Source organism: Monocercomonoides exilis, assembly GCF_001643675.1.
Source record: "Monocercomonoides exilis strain PA203 chromosome Unknown scaffold14-1859848, whole genome shotgun sequence".
Classification (NCBI taxonomy): domain Eukaryota; phylum Preaxostyla; order Oxymonadida; family Polymastigidae; genus Monocercomonoides; species Monocercomonoides exilis.
In genome coordinates this window covers 1,226,184-1,243,227 of record NW_027150559.1, presented here as the reverse complement: position 1 = coordinate 1,243,227, position 17,044 = coordinate 1,226,184, and the positions used below count along the sequence as shown (strand labels likewise).

Below are 17,044 nucleotides of genomic sequence, written 5' to 3'. Positions count from 1 at the left end.
ATGAATAAAGTTCAAAAATTGAAGTTTGTGCGAGAAAATAATTTAATTAAGGGTAAATAATCGAAATATGTTTGGACTGTTATCAAATCTATACAATTATGTTAAGCTCAAAAACAGGAAAAACATATGCATAATACTTCTTGGAATCGATAATGCAGGGAAATCTTCGATTTTAACGTCTCTCATGGGAAGTATGTCTATTTATTTCTCTTTTTCAATTTTGAACATGTATATATAATTAATCATTTGGTAAATAGCTTTTCGAGAGACAGTTCCAACATTTGGATTTAACAGGCTTCAGCTTCAAAGAGGCAATGCAGACATCACATTCTACGATGTTGGAGGAGGCAGAACAATTCGAGGAATATGGAACAAATACTATGCGGAGGTTTTGATTCGTTGTGCTGGGGAAAATTCAAATATTTTTATTTTCATGATCATTTATTTCAAATTAAAATCATTTTCAGGTTCATGGAGTTATTTTTGTTGTTGATAGCACAGACATTGGAAGAATGGATGAAGTGAGAGATATTTTTACAAAAAATCTTTCAACACCCTTTTTAAAAGGAAAGCCTGTGCTTGTGTATGATTTATTTTTTCTTATATTGATTTATTTATTCAAAAATCAGATGTGCAAACAAACAAGACATAGTTGGTGCCAAGTCGTGCGAAGAAGTTTCCACTATCCTCAACTTAAACACTGTAATGCAAATGAAAGACATTTTTTATGTTGCTCCAACGATAGCAATTGGAATTACAGATCCCGTTCATGTTGGCTCAATAAAATCTGCCACAAGAGAATTTATGGACGAAGAAGACGAAATTGAAGATGAGATGGTACCTATTGCAAATGGAGAAAAGACGCCAGCTATTTCTCAACAAAAAACTGAGGTTGAACAGCCACCTCAAACTCCAGTCCGCCCATACAGCGAAGTGCATCGTCGGCCACACCGCCGGAAATCAAGGAAGCTGGCCCACAAAACGATTTCAGCAACGCCAGAAAATGTGGTGCGCGAAAGGTCCTTGGAAGAGATTGATTACCACACGCCCATTATGCCTCGGAACCGGCAAGACAACGAGGCTGAGCTGGGGAATGTGTCTTCTGTGGATCTGTTTGTGACTCCGAATCATTTCGCTTCATCTCGAACAAACACAACACCTCTGTCACTTCAGGAATACGACTCTTCATCAGCAGCTTCTCCTCTTTCTGAAGCTTTTTCTTCTTCTTCTTCGTCGTCGTCGTCGTCATCATCATCAATAACAACCACACTTCATTCATCATCATCTTCTTCCTCTTCTTCTTCCTCTTCTTCTTCCTCTTCTTCCTTCTCCTCCCTTTCTTCTTCCCACACTTCAGAGCATCCATCACAACCGCCTGCAGAGCAATTCTCTTCCCCATCACGCAGCCATTTGGCCGTCACCTTCTCACATCGCCCAGACTCCGCCTTCCAGCCGTCCACCCGCACCGTCTCCCCCACAGACGCCTCGTCTCCTGTTCCCTCAACAGCCCTCACTGCATCCACAGGCAACGCTTCAACACACAGCTCTGCTTCGCTCTCCCTCCCGCTGCAGGAGCCACAGCCGCGCGGGATGAACGTGCCGTGCCCAACAACCCCGCATCTGTTCTGCCCTGACTACACCATCACATCACCAGACATCGGTGCACGCAGCGAATACGGATCGTCTGGCGCGCTTTCGTCGTCGACTGTGCCTGTGTCTGCGCTGATGCACTTCTCCATTGACTCTGCTGCATTCACACCGTCAGCTGCTGCTTCTGCTGTTCCTGCTTCATCATCCTCATCATCCTCATCATCTTCACATGCCAATTCCCAATCTTCTCTATCTGTTGTTCCCTCGCATACTCACTCATATCCCGAGTGCCGAGAAGACCCCAAGCAGTTTTCCAGCTCGCCTCTTCCGTATGTCGCAAGCGAGTTCTCCTCTGCCAACACCCCTGTCCCACACGGCACAGGCGAAAACGACATGGCACTCAGCTTTTCAGCAAAGGGTGCGTTTGTTCAAGGCGGGTTTGAGGTTTTGGCTGAGAAAGGTGCTTCGAATGGAGTGGAGACGGAAATGGAGTCAGAAAGCGAGGCAGACGACTCATCGTCGTCAGAGACATCGGCAGGGCATTCTCGTTCTTCCTCTTCTTTGTCGCTTTCTTCTGACAACTTGAAGGGCATTTCACATCAACAAAGCAGCCACCGAAGGAGAAAGGGAATACGCCAGACAACACAGAAGATCCACCCTTCTTCAGACGAATGCCCTTCGTCTGCTGTTCCTTCTTCTGTGACGCCAGCGAATGTTCCTGTTGAATCACCCACGCCTGTCGTCGAAGGCTCCGTTTCTCCGCTTTCTGCACAGTGTTCTGTATCATTTATATCCAACCCCCATTCAAATACAAGCACAAAATCAGATATTGTACCGTCGCCGTTGCTGACTACATCTTATTCTTCATCCTCGTCTTCATTTTCCCCTTCCTCCTCGTCCGCCTCATCATCCTCATCCTCATCTCAATCTTCCTTCTCCTCCTCCTCCTCTTCTTCTTCTTCTTCTTCAAACTTACTGCAACAACAACAACAACAACAACAACCAGACAGCAATGCGATGTACAGTTTCAGTGTGAAGAAGTCAGACGAAGGGCTGGAGAGAGGGATCGACTGGCTGCTGAACACGATCAGCCGGCGGTGGAGCTATCTGTCAGCACGAGTGGCGCAGGAGACAGCGCAGTATGAGGAGGAAGAGAAGAGGCTGAGGGCAGAGAAACTGCAGAGGATTATGAAGAACAGAGCGGAGAGAGAGCAGAGGGAGAGGGAGATGGAAGAGATGGAGGCGAAGAAAAAGGAGGAGAAAGTAGAGAATGAGGAAAAGAATAAAGAAACAGATAAGATTGGAGAAAATAGTGATACAAAAGTGAATGAGGCAGAGAATGAAAGAGCAAACATTGAATCTTCAGGTTTTCCTTCTGATTCTCAAATAAAAACTGGTAAAGGCAGTGAGCAAACAACATTTAATAAATCTTCTCAATCAACTTCTCAAAAGGAATACGAAAAGATTTCCGAACAGGCGTCACAGGACTCTTCCACAGCGACTCCTCCGAACAAGAGAGGATCCATAATCTCATCTCCTTCTTCGTCCATGCGCCTTCCTCCACTCCATTCCAGTCGCCCTTCCACAAGCAGCAGTGGATCGTCACCTTATTGTTCTCCTCTAAGGCCAGGAAGCAGCAGCAGCAGTGTTAGTAATAGCAATAGAAAAGGGGCAGAGCCTAATTCAGTGTCAGATGGAAGGAAAGAAGCGAAGAATGTCAATGGAATTCTGCAGATGAATGAGCTGTTCCCTGCTCTTGAAGCGCTGAGAGACGGGAAGACGCTTGCAGCACATTCAGGCGACGGGGCAAGCGGCGCAGAAAACGAAGAAAAAAACAAAGAAGACAACGAAAGAGCGCTGATGCACACGCCCACGCTCGAAAAGACTGCAGTTACACAAACAGAACGTGATGAGGCAAAAGACAGTGATGTTCCTAATCAAAGCACCCCACCAATCATTACACTGGATGATCTTGCTAATACAGTTCCACTTCCTTTGCACTCATCTCCTATTGCATCATTAGAGCGGAATCAGGCACAAGTGACTCATTTATCCCAGCCTTTGCTTTTGCCTTTGTCTTTACCTTTGTCCACTTCAGCTTCAGCTTCGTCTCCAGCTTTATCTTTATCTTCCCAGGGGATTCCTCAAATGCTCAATCCAACTGCGCAGACAGCCAGAAGCACGCTGGACGAGTCCACATCGCTTATCACTGAGAGGCTTGCACAGCCAGCTGCTTCTTCTGCTTCTGCATCCACTGCTTCGAATAAGGGATTTGATGCCTCTTCCTCAAAAGGGCTGAGCTCGACATTGGACAGCGAGGCGAATGTTAACGACACATTTGCAGCGACGCCTTCTCCTCAGCTGAATGAAGCGATAAACATTGCAGGTCATTTTGACTCGCCTGTTTTTTCAGCTGAGCAGTCGTCTGCTTCTTCTGCTTCTTCTTCGCCTATTCGTTCGCATTCTTTATCTTCTCCTTCCACTCCACATCTCGAAGAATCGAATGGGCAATCACAAAATGCAAACCAGCAGTCTATTTTTTCTGTTCCGTTTGACACAATTTCAGATGACAAGTCGCAAGCTGTGCTTTCAGATACACTCCAGACGACTTCAGCTGCTTTTGTGATTGCATCTCACAATCGTTCAATTGAACGAGAAGAAGAAGGAAGAGAAGGAGAAGATGTTAAAGTCAAAATACAGAAAGCGCCTGTTGTTGTCACTTCTTTATCTCCCCATTTTGCTCCGTCTGATTCTCAAGTTGAGCTTCTTTCTGATCGAAGTCCGCAAAGTTCTCCAAGCAAAAAGCACAATTCATTCGCTTCTCGTTCTCAAGCACAGCTGGAGCTGTCGTATCAGCCACTCACACTTCATCCTAATGAGACTGAAGAACAGCGTCTTGCTGCCACACTTCCTGTGCCTTCATCATCATCATCTTCTTCTTCTTCTTTCTCTACCAATGAAGCTAACAAGCCCTCAAATTCATTCACTTTGTCTGAAGAGATAAAAGAAGCATTGACAAATACCAGCAGTGCTACGCTCAATCAGGGAGACGAGCTCTTACAGACACAGTTTCTCACTTCAAACAACAAACTTCCCACTTCTTCAACAAATCCATCACCTCCACTTCCCTTATCATCATCTTCTTCTTCTTCCTCTTCCTCTTCTTCTTCCTCCTCCTCTCTTTCAACCTCAATGTATCTCAAATTGCCTCACTCTCCCGTCTCTCTTTCCCCTTCCCTCAGCACTGTCCGTTCTGACACCCCACCCCTTCTGACACCAACCTCCAGTTCATCTTCATATGCCTCTATGCACTCACTCTACACATTCCCCACCACTCACCCACAGCCTTCTGCTCCTTCTGCGTTTCCTCCACAGCTGCAGATTCAACAGCCCCAGCACCCTTGTTCTCCTATTCATGCTCATCATCTTATTGGAAGTGCGACAGAAGAGCAGTTGAGCTACAGCAGCCAGGAGACACGGAGAAAGAGCCATGTGTCCTTGGAACAAACAGATTGTATGGAAAAACAAACAGAAAAAGAACAATTGAAGGAACCAGGGGATGAATCAGAAGTGACTTCTGATGCTGAAACCATGCATTATGAGAAGAATGTTATTGATGAGAATAATTAAAGCATCATTTAGCAGAGATGAATGGATCAAAATGCTATACTGAATGTGCCTATGGTGCTCATATTTGCATCATATATCTTTCTTTTTCTTTCTTTCTTTTCTTTTCTTTTTTTTCTGTTATCAAGATGTTCACACTTTCATTGATCATTTTTGATAATCCTACAAATTGTGAAAGGAATAGTATATTATTTGTAACATTTCAAATCGTTGCTTTAACAAACGTTTTAGCTTCATGTCGCTTCACATCACAACGGTAATGCACTTTTTGTGGTTTCGGTTTATATTATGAAAAATTAAGCTTTTTTATGTATTCTTCTTTTTCACATTTTGGAATTATTTCTTTTGTGAATTATATTTTTCTTTTCAAATCTTTGCAAAACATTTTCCATTTTTTACTTTTCACAGCCACTTATAACAATATTAATTGACTTTTAGTGATAAAGTATTTATCAAATTTTTTTTCGAATAGAAAATAACGTTTATTGATCAAAAATAAATATTCAAAAAAACTGCTTGAAGCGCAACTTTTTGAAACATTTCTTGCAATTTTATTTCATTCAATTCATTTTTAATGGCAAATTCGCGTGCGAACGAAAAAGCTTTTTATTCTCAACATCCACCGAATGATAAAAATTTAAATGAATCTCACGGCAGCACTCAAAGTTTGTAATTTAAATATTTATCTTAACTTGCGATGTATTATTCTTATTAATGAATTTCAAACTTCAAGATTCAAAATCTTCAAAACATGAGTTTACAATTGATCCGCATATTGAAGTTGTCGAAAGTACTCCATATATTTACACAGAGGAAGATGAGCGAGAAGAACGAGAAGAACAAATAAAGGATGTTGAATATGCTTTGAAACAAAATCCGTCATCACAACAATTGAAAGAACTTCATGAAACGCTGTTAACAACAAAAATTGGAACGCATGTCGATGTTCCGCCTCTTTCCTTGCTCCTCCCTCCTCCTCGAATTCCATCGCCGTGTTCGCCTCGATCACCTGTATGTGTAGATGAACATGATTCTCATCTTTTTGAGACAGACGAAGACAAAGAAATATTTCCTCCATCAGGAGATCCATTTTTAGAATCTCTTCTTCTGTCAAATTCGTTATCTCTATCTGACAAACTGAAGATGGTTATGTTACCACCCGATTCAAGCATTTCTCAGTCTGCTACACAACATTCGGTATCATTTGAAATGCCCTCTCAGCAGCATGCAGTTAAAGCTGTCAGAGAGTATTCAACAACTCGGCAAATGAAAGAGCAAAAGCCGGGCAATGATGCAGGAAAGGCAAAGGGATTTACAAGGCCTAGTGCAAGCAATGCAACTTCGGAAATGCTGTCTCGACAATCAAAACAAGAAAGTGGCTTTGCAAACTCTTCCACAATGCATCCAGATTCTTCGAGCCGTCAGGCTCATTTGCAGCATCGCCCAGAGGCTTTGTCTTCGATAGAATCAATCACTTCTCCATCAGCGTCAGAATCTTCAAATGAATCTTCAGTGTCTTCTGCATCTCCTTCTGCTTCAGATTCAAGTGCTGCACCGAATGAACCAACAAGTGGGACTCCAAAAAAATCATCTGCTTCTCCTGCAGCTGCAAATTCATCCACCCAAAAATATTCCCCAATTCCAACAAGATTCCGCCCTGTCTTCAAAGACCGATATCCATCTCCTTCGCTCTCAAGCACAAAAACCAGGCAAGCCCGAGAGACACCTTCTCCTCATTCCCCCACATCTCCCCATTCCTTCTCGGTGTTTTCTCCAAGTCGGTCAACAGGCTCTTCAGCTTTATCCACTCATCCACAAACTTCATCATCTTCAAATTCTGTGGCTAAACAAACAACATCACCAAATTCAACCCAACTGATGCTTTCTCCGCATCTGTCTCGTCCTTCTTCGTATTCATCAATTCACGTCGCCAATGAAGAAAGACGCAGACAGACCGAAAGCACAGCACAAGGCCCGTTTCTCCAAACGGTTGTATTAAACCAGCAGAATTCTGAGAAAAGCGAGAAAGAAAGAGAAGGATCGACGATGATGAAGATCTGAAAAATGACTATCTTTAAAACCGTTTCATTTTTTTTTTTGAGTTTTCTTCTTATCTTCCTCCAAAACAGGAGAGGTTGAATTGACATTTTCAATTCTTGTGAATTTTAGAGCAATCAATTTTGCTTGTTGTCATCAAGAAATATGTAATTTCAAATCTGTCAGAATGTTTTTAATTTAAACTTTTAAAAAAAAGTGTGATCAAGTTCAGAAACGTTGTTAAATGTTGGAAATACCTTCTTGGAAAAGACACTTTAAACGCTATGATTAATGATCTTATTTGAATATAACTCTGTGATTTAAAAACGATTTCTTTTTCTGTTTCACTTCTCATTTTATCATATCTCAAATAATTGAACTTATCATCCAAGATTCAAAAATAAAAGATTAATTCAGTCATTTTTATTCCTCTTGAAGAATATTTCTTGGATATTTTTCATAATTGTAATAAACTTTTCTGTGAACAAGAACAAAAATTTGGTATTTCTAGTTGAAATTAAATCTTTTTTTTTGAACATGACAGCTATGAAACCATGTTCGATTTGAAAAAGGAACGGTTAAATAAGATGAATGTTCAAAAGCCAAATAAAAGGATATAAATATTAAAAATAAAAACAAAATTTCATTTTATTCAGTTGGATCACTCCCTGAAATATACAAGAATAATTATTTGGGAAAACCAAAAATATATTTGCATACAAGATTCTTCAACGACCTCCCTAACTTTTCTGTCATATTCTCGTCTGTTTGTGGCAAATAATCTCGCTGCTTCAGAATTTGCGGGAGATGCGGGATTAGGATCAGTAAGAAGTGACTAAAGTGCGAAAGAAAAGATTTGGAGCGAAAGGTGAATGAAACAGGATCAACACAACAACGCTTACCTGAATTGATGTAAGAATAGCCGTCACATCATAAATTGGGCTCCACTGTTTTTGGAGAATATCAAGACAAATACTTCCATCAGTATACACTTTGTTATCATAGAAAAATCGCAAATAATAAATATGAATGATTAAATGCTTATAAGTTGGAAAGTCTACCATTTGGATGAAATATTTTCGTCACAAATTTGACCACAGGAGGTTTGTTTGGATATTCTTCAGAAAATTGCATGGTTAACTTGAAAGTCCCACCCTCCCAAGGTGTGTCGTCAGGGCTTTTTTAAATGCGACACAAGGTAATAATTAATATTTAGCAATTAATGAATTAAAAATGAAGTTAATTCACGATATTTATATGTATTTTTGATACCCAAAGATCACTGCATTCCAAAACATCATATCATCCTCTTTTGGAGCGCCAGTTATTCCAGAAGGAGGATCCTGTTGGAGATTTTTAAAATCTCGCATTAATCTTCTTCGCGAAGGCGTTGACATTTTAAGAACTATTTAATACGGAAAAGATCCATTGTGATCAAGAATGAATTTGTTTGGAGATTGTTCTGTATGAAGTTTCTGCACATCTTTTTTATAAATATAATTATAAAAAAACATTTCACAAACAAAAACATGCTTAAGTTTTTTCTAAAAATTTTATGATTTTGTTGAAAAATTGAATTGAATATTTCTTGCCGAAAACTATTAAATAAAAATTAAGCTGTGAAAATTATATTTAAAAATCAACAATTGATGAAGTGCGAAGTTGTGAAGAAGACTTGTTACACATTTCTTACGTCATTCAAGATTCTTCTGAAATTTCATAAAAGAGCAATTATAAATTCTAAAATGAGTTAAATATAACTCCTACCATTTGACAATTTTTCATCATGTGGACAATTTATTTCCAATAAGGCAATTTGTTCCTTTTCCAGCTCCTGGAGTCGTTCAAGCCAAAATTGAGCAGTGCTCCTTAAATTTCGAAGAGATTCGATTGTCCTATTTCTTTCAGCGTCAGTTAAATGTACCTCTTTTAAGTAATCGTTAAATTAATATTATAAAACCAATTAAAATAAAAACAAAAGAAAAAAACTTTTTTCCAGATCATCCATGAAATGAATATTGGGAAATGTATTTATTTATTTTTAAAAAAACATAAAAATTACTAAATAACAATAAATGTGGCAAATTCAACTCACCACCTTAAATCTACCGTGAGCTTGGCCAACGCCTCCAACCACAGGCATCATTTCCTCTTTAACATCTGTCATGCGCTGCACAAGCATTGCCTTTGCTCTTCTGACTTTTTCAGCGCTGTCTCCTTCAATTGCCAAGAACAACTTCCTTTGTCCAGGAGGAGCAACAGAAATGCCCTTCAAATTCTTCTCGCAGTAAATACCACGCGGAGTGATGCTGGTCGCTGTCAGCTCCATTATCGACGCCAGCTCCGTGCGGTTGGTTAGTGCACTCCTTATCATCTGAGGATAATCATTAATCTCCATCTCCTCACAGAAATGCGACGCAGCTGCAGCCACGCCACCAGCCCCTGCCGCAGCCGGCTTAGCTGTCTGTAGTGTGCCTGTCATCACCTCCAGCCTCACCGCCTCTGCCACCATCGCCGATTGCAGCACCGCCCTTCTCTGCTCCGCCGTCGCATCCTTCCTGACAACAAACGTTAATCCATCGCGTGTGCTGCACTGCACTCTTTGAATGGTCTCTCCTGGCCCCAATGGCAAAGGCATCGTCTTCACAATGTACCGCATGATCTGGTCGGGTGTCAGCGTCAGCTTCGACTTCGCACGCAGCACGGTAGCTGCCTCGGCCGAAGACAAAGAGGAGATTGGGGTGAAGAGGGTGACGCCTTGTGAGGAAGAGGAATGTGAAGGTGTTGTTGATAGCAATGGAGTTGATGTCGGTGTTGGTGATAGAGATAGGAAGGTGGTGGAGTGGGTAGGAGATGGAGAAGGAGGTATGATAGAACCAGAAGCAGAAGCACCAGAAGAAGAAGGAGAAGAAGCAGCACTTGTTGCTGAACCAATACCAGATCCAGCACCAACAGCCGTGCTTGATGCAGAAGCAGAAGTAGAAGAAGAAGAAGAAGACTGATGTGAAGCCACGTGTGGTACAAGTCCATGCGAAATAGCAATCCGCTCTGCTCTTTCGTAGTCGTCGTCACCGTCGTCTTCCACCATCCCGCCTTCTCCTGCCCCATCGTCATCATCGTCTCCTGTGCGGAACCGCTTCCTGAGCATCTCCTTCTCCACCTCCTTCTGCTTCTCCTCGTTCTCATCGAACTTGAACCCTTTCCCTCCAAACCCAGACGACGGCATCGCCACCAAGTGGCTGCTCACCCTCTCCAAATAGCTCTGCGCTATCTGCAGCAGATCCTCCGGCACCGATACATTCGCTGCACTCTGCTTAATCGCCTTCACCAGCGACGGTGTGTATCTGTCATCATCTCCCCCCGAGCTCTCCGGATGCACAAACGTGATGGCTGTACCTTTCTGCCCAGCCCTTCCTGTCCTCCCCACTCGATGCACATAGTCCTCCAGATGATCAGGGCAGTCATAATTCACCACAAGCGACAGCCCTTTCACATCCAAGCCACGCGCCGCCACCGACGTCGCGATCAGCATCGGCACATTCCCTTCTTTGAAGTCTCCAATCGCTGAGTCGCGGTCAGCTTGGTCTCTTCCACCGTGCAGTGGTAAACAAGGGAAGCCACATTCAATCAACGAGGCAAACAGCTTGTCTGCATCAGTCTGCTCCTTCACAAACACAAGAATTGGACCCTGGTGTGAGGCAGGGGTGTCGTACAGATTGACTACAGAAGGTGACAGAGAAGGGGAAGCAGAAGGCTGAGGGGTGGGTGCAGTGGAGGCTATGGCTGTGCGAGAAGCGGTTGTGGGTGTTGGGGTGGAAGAGGCATTGAGGCTGGCGAAGATGGCTGAAGTGGATGGAGTCAGCGCAGGGGTGATTGGAGCAGGGGTGGGAGAGGATGCTGGGGCAAGTGATTGTGTCTGTGTCTGTTGAGAAGGTGCAGATGTGTTTGCTGTTGTGGCTGAAGATGAGGCATCTGAAGCAGGCTGATTAGGTTGATTTGTTTGATCAGGCTGTCCAGGCTGCTGGAACATTCCTGCTCTTTCCTCCTCCTTTGCCCTTTTCCGCCACAAGAAGAGGATTTCCTTCAGCACCTCCAGCTTCGTCTCGTCTGGGCGGATGATCCGGATGATCTGGTGGACATCTGCACAGACAGACGATTTTCGGCCGACGATGATTTCAATCGGCTTGGTGAGGATGTTCTTCGCCATCGCCTCGAGCTGCCGGGGAAACGTCGCCGAGAACATCAGCGTCTGCCTGTCTGGCCGGATGCATTGCAGCAGCCTGGTGATCTGCGGAGAGAACCCCAAGTCCATCATGCGGTCAGCCTCGTCCAGCACCACATAGGTCGTCCGAAACAGTGTCGTCACTTTCCCGCCGTTCAACGCCAGCAGCTCGATCATGCGCCCAGGCGTGCACACCACCACCTCTGCGCCGCTCTTCAGCTTCGCTATCTGGTCAGACACATTCACCGTCGCCCCGCCATACACTGCCACCACCCGGATCCGCTCGTCGTTCCCGCCGTTCATGCTGGAGCGCGACCAGCCCCACCCTCTCCCGCTGCTGCTGCCTCCTCCGCCTCCGTCTCCGTGCCCGGTCATCTTGATGCACGACGTCACTGAGCGCGTGTCCCTCCAGATTTGGATGCACAGCTCCCGCGTCGGTGCAATCATCAGCGCAATGGGGCCTTCACCTGGCTGGCAGCGTGGCTGAGCAAGCACATGGCGGATCATTGGAAGTACAAATCCCATCGTTTTCCCAGACCCAGTTTTGGCGATTCCAATAACATCTTTTCCTTTCATTGCCGTTGGAATTACTTGGGCCTGGATCGGAGTGGGCTGTGAAAATTGAAGTTTTTTTTCAATAACTTCAAGAACACGAGAATTGAGACCTGTTTGTACCCATGAAGTGATCGGACATGGGCAATCTTTTCCTCGAACTCTTATATTTTCCAGCTGCTGGCGCCTTTCCAAAATTTCTTTCTTTGAAAGCTTCGCTAGTTCAGGAGGATCAAAATAAAAATTTTTTTCAAAAGGAGGATAATCAATAGTAGAATGATCAATCTCTGGAAGAATTTTTCGTTTTTCCTTTGGAAGAAACGAAGAAGCAAACGATGACAATGCATTTAATTCATTCATTTCTGGAAGTCCACGAGAGGCCTCAAAATCTTTATCCTCTTCCTCCTCTTGGATCTGCTTTTTCCCGGTATTTGTCGAAATCCCCTGTGTTTCATTATATATTGTTTTCATGTAAGCATCGAGAGGATCTTCTTCTTCCGGAGGTTGCTCGACTTGTGGCTGATCAAAATGCTTTCTTTTATTCTCGGATGGTGCTTCTTCAAAAAAAGGTAAACACAAACGAAATAAAATAAAAATTCAAGTATAATTTTCAAACTCTTTGTTTTATCGAAAACTTCAAACAAAGCGCCTTCATCTTCATCCAAAAGGTGATCTTAAAGAAAAATGCATATTTGAAGCAGGTACAGAAAAAAGAACAAATCAAACTTGAAGTCATAATAATTTATCAAAATATTTAGTTTGATGGTAAAACCGTAAAACTAAACGAGTAAAAGGTAGAAAAATACCTCTCAAATGAAAATTGAAATGCGGGCAATGGTCATGATCGATCTGGTGATAAACTTAAAATGTTTTTTTCTTATATTTTTATTAAATTTAAGCAAAAACAGCAATTTCAACTAATTCCTTCTTTGAAAGAGTCCAAAAGCTAAAACAATTATTACTCCATTGAAAAGAAGATTTATCCAAACAAAAAATTTTTTGAACAAAAAGCTAAATCACATACAAAAATAATAAACAAAGCTTGCCAAAAAGCTAACCACAAAAAAAGAAGAAATGTTTTCACCTGTGTGAATTAGATATATTTTCAATCTCTTGACCAAATGCTTCTTATTTTTCACCAAACAACGCTTTGAATGCTTCACATTTGTTGCATCTATGTTTCTTTCTTATGATTTCTTTTTCAGATGCATTTTCTCATTCAACAATCCAGAATGAAATTTGATCTGGAGTTGCGGCAACGAGTTTGTTTTTTCTTGAAGAAGCAGCACAATGAATGACAGGTGACGAATCACCAAGCTCACTTAAATAAACACTTTTAATCTGCTCATCATTCAAAGTTCCTGTTGCAATCATCCCATTTTGGCACCCAATGAAAAAACTCGACTCACTTTTATGAAAGACAGCACAATATAGAAAACAGAAACGGTGAGAAAGAATAAAAAGAAAATGAATATGAAAATGAAAATGAAAAAATTAGATGTGAAATAATAATGACAATAAAAAAAGAAAGAATAAAAAATTTTCCTTGACAAAGCACATCAATCTGTAATACACACATCCAACAGCACGAGCCAAAAGTGTGAGAAGGCCGCAGATCAGCAATGGACCAATATCTTATTTCAGAAAAAGAGCTCAGATCGAACACGGCAACAGTCCCGTCGGAGAAGACGGCCAGAAGCAGCTGCCCATCCTCAGAAACGCTCATGCATGTGACTGCAGCACCTTCGCTGCCTGCACTCAATTCCTTGATAAGTTCTTTACTCCGGATATCACACACACGAATATCTGTTAAGTTTTGTAAGAAGCAATCAAATGTGTATAATGTCCGAATCAGTAGCACATAAAATAAAAGAAAGACGTTTTTTAAGTGAAGAAAATAGCAAAATAAATGAATAAATAAATAAGAATAATATTGTGATGATTCTTTAGATAAGCTGATAATCACACATCCATCTTTGTGCGCACTGCAAACAGTTGCATTAGCAGAAGCGCAAATGCCACAACACTCTGATTGTGAGTCAAGGATAATTTGCTCTTTGCCACCAGCCACATCCCAAACGGAGAGCTTCCCGTTGGAAGAAGCCGTTACAAGCGTGGGTGGTAAATCTCCAGTTGGGGTTGTGAAGACGATGGACGAAATATCTGCAGATTCTGAAACAAGCGTACTGTAAAGCTTGGCAGTGGATGTGTTGTAGATGCTTATTGCTCCTCCCTTCACGCCAACAGCAAAGAAACGTCCATCTGCGGTGAATGCCAAACTTCGAAGAGTGCATGCAAATTTTGAAAATTGATGTGTTTGAATTCCTTTATTTTTATTAACTCTATGAAAAATAAACAATCAACACATACCATCGGAAAGCCTCCAGAACTTTACTATTCTATCTTCAGAAGCGTTTGCGCATATGTCGCCAATACTTTCAATAGATGTCACAGCAATTATAGCTGAATGTTCTTTCTAAAATATAGGTATAAACTGTTTGCACATTTGAAATAAAGATTTAAAAAAACACACAAAACATCGGTCAAATCTTAGTATTTTCTTTTGCCCCTCTTCGTACATATGTTCTTGACTTTGAGTCAAATGATGTTCCTCCAATTCCGCCTTCAATTTTTCATTTTCAATGTTCAACTCGATAATTCTTTGCTTATGATAAAAGTAGTTTTCATTTTTCACAGACAAAAAGCAAAAAAGAAAAAAGATAAGAAAAGACAGGAAAAGAAAGAAAGAAGAAAGTTGAACTACATTTAACGCTTTGTTACTATTATTGGCTTCATCAAGCAAGGTTGTAATGCTTCCTTTTTCCTTTTTCCAATTGTCTATTTGTTGGCGGAGTTTTATATTTCTATTAACATTACATATTAGTATGCAGGCACAAATCTTTAGTCAGAATTTACACACTCTTGATCAATTTGGTTCAATTTTTCAAATCTTTCCTTGTTTATGGATTTGACATTTGTTATTTCTTCGTTTAATTCATGCAATTTTTTTTCTGATGAATGAAGCTTAGAAGATAAATCCACAATCTTTCCGTATGCATCAAACAAATGCGCAATATTGCGCTTTAAAGTATAAGATCCTGGTTTTAATAAAAAAAAGCTCAATCAAAAATTCATTGCAAATACCTTTAGTTCTTAAAGATTGATATTGTACATCATTTCTTAAGATAATTCTACGTTTAAGTTGCCCAAACCAAGCAGGATTATCCATAAATTGAAATGTAATATATTTATAATGGGCGTTGTAATTAATTCTCTTCGAATTGTTTTAAGTTTGAAACTTGAATATTGTTTTTGTAATTTATCTCTTTTCAAAACTTGTTCCGTTGTTTAAAATTTTTTGTTGTTTTTTTGTTTAGATAAATATAATTCGATTTGTTTTTTTATTCAATTTTTTCGAATTTTCTTTGTGAAATATGGATTTTCTGTTGCTTATATCATGAACCAAAAATAAATAAATTAATAAATAAAGTTACAAAAATAGAAAGCTTTCAGATATGAAATTGAAAAGAGATTATTATTTGGTATTTTTTTTTTTTTTTTTTTTTTTTTTTTTTTTTTTTTGCATCATGGGATAATGTATTCAAAAAAAAATGAGTGTGATAAAAGGTTATTGCATCTTTATTCAAGTCAAACAAACTTCATCTGGCTATTTTTTACAACTTCGATGATCAAACTTTCAGAATTTCGAACAATTCTAAAAAAAAAATAAAATTTTTATTTCACCTTTCTTTTTTCTGTAAATATGATAAATTCTTTTTGAAATCGAAATTTTTATTCAAGTTTCCTGTCAAAAGTTATTTTTTTTATTTCAGATAAGTAATTTTATTTGAAATCACTGCATTTCAAAATTTAAATTTAACAGGAGGTGGAAAAATCAAACTTTCAATCTTTTTTTGCACTTGTCATCTCGACTTTGTTTCATTCATAACTTAATTAAAATTTCTCAGATTTCAAAATAAATAGCATTTTCATATTCAAAAATATGTATCATTGATTTCATAACATAATGTTTTGTCACTTCACGTGCATTTCTGAAAATGAACCGATTTTTATTCATTATTTTTTGATCACCAAAAGGAAAAAAAAGTTCAAAATTTTTCAATGAAACAGTTTGAAGTTTCATATTATTCTCCTCATGTTTATTTATTTGTGAGAATTATGAAAATGCTGAAAGTTGATAACACCATCAACAGTTGTCTGCTATCATACTATAACATCAAGCAATTGTTTTCAACAATCTGGAAATATAAATGATACGAATAAAAAACAACTTGCCAACGAGAAAAAGACCTTTCAACAATCAATATCTTGATTTTTTATTTCGTTTCATAAATAATCACATAATTCTATATATATTCTCAAAACAAGACATTAATATATATATATATATTGGGCAAAATATTTTGCTTCAGGCATTTTCATTGCAAAATTATGCATATTTCATTGACTTTTTCACATCAAAAAACACAATAAAAATGATTCCATTTTTTGACATTTGTGAAATGTTGGAAAACTTGTTGTTTTGATTTCAACGATGCATGTTTACGGATATGAAAATCTGATTTATTTTGAATTTCGAGAAAGCAAAATAAAGTTATGAGTGAAACAATTTTTTCATGCTTTGTGCAAAAAAAGTTTGAAAGTCCGTATTTTCCCCCATATGCAGTCTAAACCGGATATAATCACGTCGAATATAATCAACATCGTTTATTGTCACATTTTTCGATGCAGCGACATTTTTTGCTTGTTTTTCATTCATTTTTCATCGCATATAATCACTGGGCAGAAAATATATAATCACATTTTTTGTTATTATGGGTGATTTTTTCATTGAAAAATCGCTTTTTTGATCAGAAATTTCAATTTTTCGCTTTTTCAAAAATGAGCTCAAATAAGTCTGAATAAAATTATAAAACTTAAAAAATTGTTATTTCTATTGAAAAATGTGTTTCTGTGTAGAATTTCCATAAATAAAAAATTTGTCACAAAATTTGT

At 39.7% G+C, this 17,044-nt stretch overlaps 5 protein-coding genes across 5 annotated transcripts; 2 read left to right on the top strand and 3 right to left on the bottom strand.

The window, feature by feature from the left end:
- Positions 1–67: 67 nt before the first annotated feature.
- Positions 68–5,662, top strand: MONOS_2464 (Arl13; the record flags this gene model as incomplete). Its single annotated transcript, XM_067872386.1, has 4 exons — positions 68–191; positions 258–388; positions 468–583; positions 630–5,662. The coding sequence occupies 4 exons, from the start codon at positions 68–70 to the stop codon at positions 5,218–5,220; spliced, it is 4,962 nt and encodes a 1,653-aa protein (XP_067730454.1). The 3' UTR covers positions 5,221–5,662.
- A 39-nt stretch (positions 5,663–5,701) lies between these two features.
- MONOS_2465 (uncharacterized protein) lies at positions 5,702–7,645 on the top strand. Its single transcript, XM_067872387.1, has 2 exons — positions 5,702–5,882; positions 5,951–7,645. Exons 1-2 carry the CDS (start codon positions 5,792–5,794, stop codon positions 7,276–7,278), a joined length of 1,419 nt encoding a protein of 472 aa, XP_067730453.1. The 5' UTR covers positions 5,702–5,791; the 3' UTR covers positions 7,279–7,645.
- Positions 7,646–7,762: 117 nt separating this feature from the next.
- MONOS_2466 (putative Ubiquitin-conjugating enzyme E2 2) lies at positions 7,763–8,651 on the bottom strand (the record flags this gene model as incomplete). The annotated part of the gene is made up of 5 exons (XM_067872388.1): positions 7,763–7,922; positions 7,975–8,089; positions 8,157–8,245; positions 8,316–8,431; positions 8,527–8,651. 5 exons carry the CDS (start codon positions 8,649–8,651, stop codon positions 7,903–7,905), a joined length of 465 nt encoding a protein of 154 aa, XP_067730452.1. The 3' UTR covers positions 7,763–7,902.
- A 530-nt stretch (positions 8,652–9,181) lies between these two features.
- MONOS_2467 (ATP-dependent RNA helicase DDX46/PRP5) lies at positions 9,182–12,764 on the bottom strand (the record flags this gene model as incomplete). The annotated part of the gene is made up of 3 exons (XM_067872389.1): positions 9,182–12,585; positions 12,645–12,701; positions 12,755–12,764. 3 exons carry the CDS (start codon positions 12,762–12,764, stop codon positions 9,341–9,343), a joined length of 3,312 nt encoding a protein of 1,103 aa, XP_067730451.1. The 3' UTR covers positions 9,182–9,340.
- A 177-nt stretch (positions 12,765–12,941) lies between these two features.
- MONOS_2468 (uncharacterized protein) lies at positions 12,942–15,257 on the bottom strand (the record flags this gene model as incomplete). The annotated part of the gene is made up of 6 exons (XM_067872390.1): positions 12,942–13,436; positions 13,606–13,834; positions 13,997–14,307; positions 14,399–14,427; positions 15,002–15,126; positions 15,173–15,257. 6 exons carry the CDS (start codon positions 15,255–15,257, stop codon positions 13,244–13,246), a joined length of 972 nt encoding a protein of 323 aa, XP_067730450.1. The 3' UTR covers positions 12,942–13,243.
- Between the last annotated feature and the right edge of the window lie 1,787 nt (positions 15,258–17,044).

Excerpts from the sequence above, each read along its gene's own strand:
- MONOS_2465 (XM_067872387.1), top strand. The coding sequence starts at position 5,792 with ATGGCAAATTCGCGTGCGAACGAAAAAGCTTTTTATTCTCAACATCCA. Across the intron at positions 5,883-5,950 it reads ATCTCACGGCAGCACTCAAA|ATTCAAAATCTTCAAAACAT; the intron begins GTTTGTAATTTA and ends TCAAACTTCAAG.